We start from the raw sequence: 10,158 nt of genomic DNA, 5'->3' as shown, positions 1-10,158 counted from the left end.
AAAATCTCTAATTCTCTAGATCTACATATTAATGAGGTATAAGAGATTTTATTAAAGGGTAAATTGATTATTACTCCCTTATATAATTCACTTTTTGAAACTTACTCCCTTATATAATTTTTTTTCGAAACTTACTCTCATAAAATATAACTCTTTTTAAATAATGCTCCCATTCAGTGATTTCGGCCAAACAAAAGAGAAATATTTCCTCTAAAATTTGAAATTTGGTACTAATTTTTCTTGCATATGACTATATTACCCTTAACCTTATTATATGCTTAATTTAAATCAACTCTTCCTCCCACATTTGTTAAATTCACCTCCTTCCTCCCAAATTTGTTAAATCTCTTTCTCCCTCTCGGTGCAGTTGAAGTCTTCAATATAATAAGGCTAAAGACAATATAGTCATAAACAACAAAAGTTAGTACCAAATTTCAAATTTTGAATGAAATATTTTCATATTATTGACTAGAGTTGTTACATGGGAGCAATTTTTGATAAATGTGACATTTTATGGGAGTAATTTTCGAAAAAAATTATATAAGGGAGTAAATTTCAAAAAGTGAATTATATAAGGGAGTAATAATCAATTTACCCTTTATTAAACATCATTAATTTTACAGTTACGGAAGACTAAATTTTTTATTTATTTTTTTAGCAGCAAGATTGAAAATTTATTAAAATTAAAAAAACATCATTACAATACAAGAAATGAAAATATGAAACAAAAAAGAAGTAAAAATATCTTGAAAGTAAAAACAAATCATTTGTATTTTTGAGTTTTGGAATTTTTAAGTTTAATGTATGCCAATTTGGATGTGATGTGTTTAGTTTATGCCAATATTGCCACTTGGTAGTTTAATATACTAACTTATGAGCTTAGCTATGTGATTATTCTTTTATGTATCTTAAGATTTAAATTATACTCCCTATGTCCCGGTTATTTTTTTTTAACATTTCTATTTTAGAGTGTCTTATTCATTTATTTACCTAATTATATTAAACATATCTCTAATGGGTTATTTAATCATCCAATTTCATTACTGTTCACTTGTTATCTAATAACACTAATACCCTCTAATGGTCCTCTCTTCTTTCCTTAGTCTTTTTTGTGCCAAAGTAAAGGTAAATAATGATCGGGACGGAAGGACTAATAAAGGTTGGTTTTTATTTGTAAATAAAAAGGGTTATTGGTGATATTGAGGAGTATTTTATGGTAATTGGATGTCGCTCTGGTTGTCTGGTTGATGATTATCAGTATTTGACTATCAATTTTTTAGGTTCCTTTTTATGATAATCGGTATTACAAGACGGAAATGTGAGTCCTAGATTTTGTAGTGTTATTGTACGTGTGAGATTTCTACCCTTTTTTAACATCAGAAGTTGTGTGTTTTTTAACATTAGAAGTTGTATGTTATGATACATGTAATAGAAATAGAGATAATGAGTCGGAATTTATAATTCTTAATTTTGATACAAATTTCACATATAAGGGAAAAACTATTGATGTCCAACATGACATCTTTATCACTTTACACATTGCAACCAAGTAAATACTGCTCTAAATACTCCTGCACCATTATATATTGATTTGTGTTATAGAATAAGATAAAATAAGGAAATGTAGAGAGATAATAGAAGAAGAGATTCAATCTCATCATCTTATTCATCCTTAATAGGGGCGTATATATAGTACATCTCATGAGGGAAACCTAACTACATAAGTATTATAATGGATTACAAATCCCAATGGACATCCACATAAAACATTTCATAACACCCCCTTTGGATGTACATTACTGAAGAACATGCCTCGTTAAAAATCTTCCTAGAAAAACCCGGTAGGAAAAATACTAGTGAAGGAAAAGAGTACAATAATCTTCAAATATGATAATCAACTGCCTCGTTAAAACCTTTCCATGGAAAACCGAGTGGACAAAACCATGGATAAGGAAAAAGAGTACAACGCGTGCACACTCCCCCTGATGGTTACATCACTTGAATTAATGTCAATGCAACTCTTTCTCGGTCTTGAAAAGCTATCTTCGTATTTGACCAACTTTATAGGTGCCTTCGATTAATAGGTGTTGTTGATTGCTTCAAATTTCATAATATGAAGATAGTAATTCATAACGATTTTCACATCTTCACTTCAAATAATCTTGTCACTTTTGTAATGTTGCACCTTTATTTGATTGATCATATCATCGACAATAATGTGCATGCATATGATATGTGACTAAGTTCTAAACTATATTATATGAAGTAATGCAATGATGTAATATGAAAACAATATTAAATTAGTCTTTATATATGCACATGCATGATGACTCGATAATGCAAACTGTACAGTTTTATTTTCAATATCCATAATTTGGATGGATTTCAGGTTTATGAGCTCATTAATAACCATAAATATGTCGACTGTTAAACGAACTTATAAAGTCCTAATCCAATTGGAAATTGAATAGTGCACGCAAATGTGTATCCGTTTCATATGGATATACATTTATGATCATATACTAGAATTTCTAGAATCGATATTCTTCATATATTACACTGTAGGTGTAATTTAATATGATTAAACTTCTTTTGTTTTACCAACCGTTCACTTACTTTCTCCCCCTAAGGTGGTAAAAACTATATTCAAGAAAGATTGCAATCATTTAAATATTTTAGGGAGTAATGCACGTAATTGGCTCTTAGTATGCTGAATCAAGACGCCCAATTTAGAAGATCAAACTTGCTCACATGGTAATAATCAAACTGTGAAATGTAATTGCACAATTACTCGTATTTTGTTATGTGGTTATCAAGCCACTAAAAGCAATATCAATTTGTACAATTGAATTTATTAGGTCTTTTCAACCTCGAGTTTAGATCTTACCATGTGAACAAGTTCTAAACTATAATCAAACTATGAAATGAAACGTCAATGTTTAGATCTTCAAACATCAATCATACTCAAATTTAGTGTAGTCTCCTGGTGTAATACGGAGTAATATTTATATATTACACATAAGAGTTTCAGCACATTATAAGCTTTATGTTTATAATAAATGGGTATAGTAAAACCCACATGAACTCAATGTTACATCAAAGTTCTTTAAGCACTTGTTGATCATATATGATCATTTCATGTCAACTTTTGATATTTATTCGCAATTCTCCATACAAAGTCGACTATGTCTCAATATATGTGCAATTTGCACTTACATGCCCAACTTGTTGGATGCTAAATTTATGTTTAGATATTATATGACATGTGCTAAAAAAAGAATTATTTCCATCTGACTAAATATATATAATTTGATATAGCCATATAGGACACATCTAGTATTTCATGTAAATTGGCAAGATTAATCATATAGTCATATCCCATTTGAGAAATATGATGGACAAATTAAGACTTAAGAAATAGGATAATTTTGATTTCTCATTGAGGCAATACAAAAATATGGGTAAATTACCCCATAAATAAATTAGTCTCACAATAAATTTATATGAAACCAAAATGAACTTTTAGTCCAGTCCATTGATTATACGGATAATTAACCGATAGATATTGTGCTTTTAAAAATTTATCGGTCGACGGAGAAAAATTAAGGCCTTTGAACGAACCTCAATGGATTCTTTATTTGCCTTCATAATAGTTTTCTCAAGATATGCAGCGCTAAGGTGCACTTTAGGGTCTAGAATCGACATATGAAATTATTAATAATAAAATGGAAGAGAAAAATATAACATTAGATTAAAAAGGGAAGAAAAAATTGATAAGAGTAACAGTTCCAAATTCCGCTATTTACTCCATTTAAAAAGGTCAAAACTCTCATGTCTACGCACATCAAATTCTAAATATGAATTTCAACATCAAATTCCATTACTTAATATGTACGATGAAAATCAATTTTAAAATAAACTCCATATCATGATTCATGAACAATTAACAACCTTAATCAACAATGTTAAGTTCACAAATAAATAATCTGAGCGAAAAAAGTTACAGTAGTAGATTAGTGATTGAACTATGAACTGAATAATAATGCAGGAAGAATAATACCTCTGTCGATAGTGGTGAAAACTTACATGGTAGAGGAGAGGGCTCTCATATTATTCAAATAAAATTCATCTCTTGTTATATAAATAGGAGACCAATTCAATTAAAAATGATAATAGGAACAGGTCTCACATGATAATGATAAGAGATTAACTTACATTAATTTGATAGCAGATTGTCTTGCATAATTTGTCTTGCTTAAATAGATAAAAGATCACTGTCTTAAAATATAATGACAGGAGACTATCGTGCATTAAATAGATAGAATAACGTCTCACGTTAAATAGATGTGAGATCGTCTCGAAATAGATATATGAGAGACTGTCTCACATTAGATAGATAGGATACCGTCTCAAATGAAAATAATAGGAGAATATCTCATATTAACTTGATACGAAATTTTCTCCATTATGTTGATAGGAGATAGTTGACAATAAATCGAATTTTATGGTGGTGATGAAGTTAAACCTCCAATGAAATTAGTAAATACATGTTCAATCCCTTCATGAAAACATGTATCCGTTCTAATTTGAGAGAAAACTATTAGTAAATATTCTGTATATATTTCTTGATTGTATTTAGTTATACGGTTTCCTTATATTTAGCGATTGTAATCTTCTCATACAAGTCATGTAACTATATATACCTAATAATATTCACATCCCAATTCAGAGATTCATATCATTTACATGGTATCAGAGCTCATTATATCCCGTCATGTAACCTTCGATGAATCGGTATTCCCATTCGCTACCAGTCCGTCACATAACCCCTCCCCAAACTATGACCAATCTGGTCACCTTAAGCCTGTCCACCCTGCCACACCTGCCTCGACCCCCATATCAGCCCAAACCCCGCCTGCCACGACCCCCACATCAACCCAAACAACACCTGCCACGCCCGTCTTCTCACCACCTCCCTCGACTACCTCCAGCCCTCGTCCCATCACTCCCCTGACCCACCCCCTGCCTCGTTCCGAGCCCACAAAATGACCACTCGGGCTATGCACGGAATCTTTAAACCTCGTGTTATGGCCGCCACAACCAACCCACCAACCCTTTCCCCGATTCCCAAAACTCCCCACGCTGCCTTACAAGACCCCAACTGGAATACCGCCATGAATGACGAGTATCGTGCCTTAATTAAGAATGACACTTGGGAACTTGTACCTCGTCCGAAAGGTGCACCTGTTATACGTTGTATGTGGCTATACCGTCACAAATTCAAGTCCGATGGCACTCTTCAATGTTACAAAGCCCGCCTTGTAGTAAATGATAAATGTCAACAGGTGGGAATCGATTGTGACGAGACTTTTAGCCCGGTGGTAAAACCCACCACTATTTGTACGGTCCTCAGTCTTGCGGTTACTCGGTCTTGGCCTATACATTAGCTTGATGTCAAGAATGCTTTCTTACATGAGGACCTAGTCGAGACCGTCTACATGCACCAGCCACCCGGTTTTGTGAACCCTTCCATACCCCGTCATGTATGTCGCCTCCGTAAGTCCCTCTATGGCCTTAAGCAAGCCCCTCGGACTTAGTATCAATGGTTCGCGAATTTTATTTCTTTTATCAAAAGGGTTCAAAGGTAGTGTATGTGACCAATCTTTGTTTATATTTCAAAGTGGACCGGATACCGCTTATTTACTTCTCTATGTTGACGATATTGTTTTAACTGCGTCAAGTCCTTCTTTGCTTCGACGAATTATTGCGGACTTATCATAGGAATTTGCGATGTCTGACCTTGGCAAATTGCATCATTTTCTTGGTGTTCATGTTACACGTAATTCCACTGGGCTCTTTCTTTTTCAACAACAATATGCTCGTGATATACTCAGCCGTGCAAATATGTCGTCATGTAATCCGATCTCTACTCCTGTTGAAACTGGGTCCAAATTAAGTGCTACAGCCGGTACCATGCTCCAAGATTCATCACTTTATCGTAGCCTTGCAGGAGCCCTTCAGTACCTCACTATCACTCGACCCGACATCACATATGCAGTTCAACAGGTATGTTTATTTATGCACGCCCCTCATGAGCCTCATATGCATTTTTTGAAACGCGTTTTGCGTTATATTAAGGGCACTATCGATTGCGTCTTAAGCTTGACGAAATCAACCGCCCTTTCCTTAACCGCCTATTCGGATGCCAATTGGGCCGCCTGCCCGGACTCACGTCGTTCTACTTCCGGCTATTGTGTTTTTCTCGGTGATAATTTAGTATCTTGGTCGTCAAAGCGCCAACGTACTGTATCCAAATCAAGTGCGGAAGCAGAATACAGAGGGGTTGCTAATGCGGTTGCTGAGACCAGCTGGCTCCGTAATCTTTTGTTGGAACTTCGTGTTCCCATTTCGAAGGCCAGTTTGATTTATTGTGATAACATTTCAGCGGTTTACTTGTCTGGAAATCCAGTTCAGCATCAGCGAACTAAATATATTGAGATTGATATTCATTTTGTTCGCGAACAAGTTCGTTTAGGGAAGGTCAAAGTGCTTCATGTTCCAGCTGAATACCAATATGCGTACATTTTTACGAAAGGACTTCCCAAATATCTCTTCACACGTTTTCGCTCCAGTCTAAGCGTTCGTTCCCCTCCCACTCCGACTGCGGAGGTGTATTAGTAAATATTCTGTATATATTTCTTGATTGTATTTAGTTATACGGTTTCCTTGTATTTAGCGATTGTAATCTTCTCATACAAGTCATGTAACTATATATACCTAATAATATTCACATCCCAATTCAGGGATTCATATCATTTACAAAAACGATCATTGTCAGATGAAGTTATGCATAACAAACAATATGTAAAATTATCATCACAATTGGCGGCTGAATATTAGGGCTTTACAAATTGATCAAATTTTATATAAATAAATTTTCTTATATAGAACGTACCTTGGAATTATAGTCTATAACCTACTCAGCAAGATAAGTCTCGTGCTGATAACGTGTTATAGAATAAGATAAAATAAGGAAATGTAGAGAGATAATAGAAGGAGAGATTCAATCTCATCATCTTATTCATCCTTAATAGGGGCATATATATAGTACATCTCACGATGGAAACCTAATTACATAAGTATTATAATGGACTACAAAGCCCAATGGACATCCACATAAAATATTTCATAACAATTAAGATATTTTAAGTTGCATTACGATGATAATACGATTGTATTCCGATCACCTCATATTTAGGCTATTTGCTTCCCTAGCATATAAGATGCCTGTAGCATTCCGTATTGTATTCAATAATACGATAACTCATCCATTAATGGAGGTAGTTCAAGATGTGAATAGCAAAACTGAATTCATACATAATTAATTCTCTAAAGAATATGGACAAGGATGTTGTACCTTAATTTAATTGAAGAGAGAGAAAAAAAGAGAGGCCACCGCTTAAAAAGGAAACACCCAAAATATCCCACCGCTAAAACAGCCTCCCTACCGTCTACTGCCTTTCTCGCCGACGTCCTCTCCACTCCGCAACAGGTCGTCGGCGAGCGCGTTTCCTACTTTTCCATCGTCCTCCTAGATTGGATTCTATTTACGTCATCTCCTCCTTGGAACTCAGAATTTAATTCAGATCTTTCCCTTTCTATTCCTGAGCTTGGAGGCCTGCTCAGTTGCAAGAAGACATCTTTGACCGTTCTTTCACTGTAAGGTCTTTCTTTTTTGTTCTTTCTGGTCTTTTAGGGTTTTAAATCAGAGCTTTTTTCCTTCTTGCTTCAGAATCCGTCTCTATTTCCTTTCCGCTCTTTTTCAATGGATTATATGTCGGTTATTCTTAATCTTGGTGAATATTTGGTTATGGAAGACGATGGTTTTGATGATGATGAATTAGTTAAATGGATTATGAGTATGGGAGAGCCCTCTTTTTACTCTATTCAACTGATAAAGGATCGGGGTAATTCTCTTTTCAAAGACGGTAATTTGCCCCTTGCTACTAGTCTTTATAAACTAGCTCTTACTTTCTTCGGTTTTCTTACCACTCCGGACACTCAGGTTCAGTCTGCTGCCTCTTCCCTTGCCCTCTCCCTCGTCCTTAATTTAGCTGCTTGTGAGTTGAAACTTTCTCACTTTAAGGAAGTCCGATGTCTGTGCAATATTATCCTAAACTTTGATCCTTGCAATGTGAAAGCCTTATTTAGGCGAGGTTCTGCCTTAAAGAGATTGAATCTCTTTGAGGAGGCTCTTGATGATTTTAAGTATGCACTGCATCTTGAACCAAAAAACAAGGATGTAGCTCGTGAGTTTAAATCTGTTTCTGAATGCTTGCTTTTGAATCCCAATGGGAAGCGGGTGTCGTGCCATTTGGACCCTTTAGGAAGAGACAAGAAAGGTAAGAAACATCTCTTTGACGCTGATATGGACAACATGTTTGCATCTCATGTTGTGAGTGATGCCTCCTGTAGTAGTATGGAAAGTTTAAACAATGCGACTAGCTGTGACCAGGTTGTAAGTACCTCAAGTTTGGACATGTTTATGGACTCCAGCTCCGTTTCTGAGCCCCCCTCTCCCCTGCCATTTCAAGGTGATCATATCCCTTCTCTTCCCTTTGCCCCGGGAAATATGAAATGCAGCTTCTCTAACAAAAGACAAGCGCACAAAAAAATGTATCTGTCCTGCATAGATTACGAAAACATGAAACTTGGGAGGAACCTAGAATTCTACTATCCCAAATATGGGGCCTACATGAAGGTTCGCCCCCTTTTCTCTCAATCATCAGCTTTGTCGGGAATTCCCCATGACGATCCTCCATGGGAATCGGCAGTTCCCTTTTACCCTTCTTTGCCAAAAAAAACCTTATCCAGCAGTGGACATTGATCCAGCTACTATTCATGTTAAGTTCAATGACGAAGAGGCTAATTCTCTTGAAGTTAAGAAGCCCCGTTTGTCACCCGAGAAGGTTTCCGATCACTTTTGCGAGGTTACCAATGTTTCATTGTCTGAAGGCGCCATTTTAGACCAACCTCTGACGGTCGGTTCTAACTCTTTCACATGTCCAGGTCAGTTTGTATTTTCGGCAGCTATGAAGACGCATTCAAGAGCAGTTTGTAGCAGATTTATGGCGAACTCTACTAGCCGTCATTGTTCGACTCAGGTTCGAGCTAAGGTAATGAAAAGATCTATGTTGTTGGTCAAACGCTCAACTACTTTTTGCAGGTTTACAGGAACCCAAGAGCGGGCTACATGTTGTAAGAGAAAAGAAGATTGCTCGCTCCAGCTTGACCACCATCCCCTGTTTAAAAAGCGTCGTCTTTGTAATTGTGTCAACTCTGTTTGTAATATTAGTTATGTTAGTTGTGCTTTTGATAGTTCATGGGTCTCTACTGGCCCTCAGTTTGTATGGTAACAGGTATGTATGTTTTTGAACTTTTTCTCATCTATAATAGTACACCGTTGTCTAAAAAAAATTCTCTAAAGAATATAAGATGTATATAATACGATGTACAAACGAGTATCATCTCGAGTCAAGATCACTTGAAGGGGCAATGAGAATGGCATGTTATTTTTGGTTCCTAGACATAAGAAGTTGGGTTTAATGTACATGTGTAGATACGCCAATGAAAATGGCGTGTTTCGTGAACGAGACCCGCCAATGACAATGGCGTTTTTCTATTCCCTAAGTAATTTTGCTACTGCCTTCTTCGACACTATAAACACACCATTACCAATGACGTGTTTATCCTGTGTTTTAGGTTTCGAAAATCCGAACCTACGTGAGCACCATTTGGACAAATATTTTCAAAACCAAACTAAAACGATAAATACTCTATTTTTGAGCATTATTTTAAAAAATCGTTCGACAAATAAGTCAATTTTAGAATATGCTTAATCATGTACCAATGAATGCAATCTAGGTAAAGAAGATATTGATCTTAAATTTAACGAATATATACAAAGACTAAGGAGAAAAAACAAAGTTAATTATTAGGTGATAAGTGGATCAAATTTAGAGTGTAGGATCAAACCGCTTATAAAAAACATTTTTAAAATAGAAATGTAATAACAAATTGACTAACATACTCAAAAATACTTTGAATAGAGCAATCACAAAAATTATTCCAATCTAAATATGATAGGAATACGATGTC

The 10,158-nt window shown here is 35.3% G+C and overlaps 1 protein-coding gene across 2 annotated transcripts; it reads left to right on the top strand.

The window, feature by feature from the left end:
* Positions 1-7,446: 7,446 nt before the first annotated feature.
* On the top strand, positions 7,447-9,477 carry LOC141609313 (uncharacterized). 2 transcript variants are annotated; one of them, XR_012527352.1, is made up of 2 exons: positions 7,447-7,719; positions 9,070-9,477. XR_012527352.1 is itself a non-coding variant. In XM_074428412.1 (2 exons), the coding sequence occupies exon 1, from the start codon at positions 7,826-7,828 to the stop codon at positions 8,885-8,887; it is 1,062 nt and encodes a 353-aa protein (XP_074284513.1). In that variant the 5' UTR covers positions 7,732-7,825; the 3' UTR covers positions 8,888-8,990; positions 9,070-9,477. The 2 variants fall into 2 exon arrangements, 1 of the variants encoding a protein (XP_074284513.1); XM_074428412.1 differs by lacking the exon at positions 7,447-7,719 and adding an exon at positions 7,732-8,990.
* Positions 9,478-10,158: the final 681 nt, after the last annotated feature.

The sequence above is a fragment of the Silene latifolia genome, chromosome 10, assembly GCF_048544455.1.
Source record: "Silene latifolia isolate original U9 population chromosome 10, ASM4854445v1, whole genome shotgun sequence".
In the NCBI taxonomy this organism is placed as follows: Eukaryota; Viridiplantae; Streptophyta; class Magnoliopsida; order Caryophyllales; family Caryophyllaceae; genus Silene; species Silene latifolia.
Note: the sequence above shows the minus strand (reverse complement) of the source record. Positions and strands in the feature narration are given on the sequence as shown.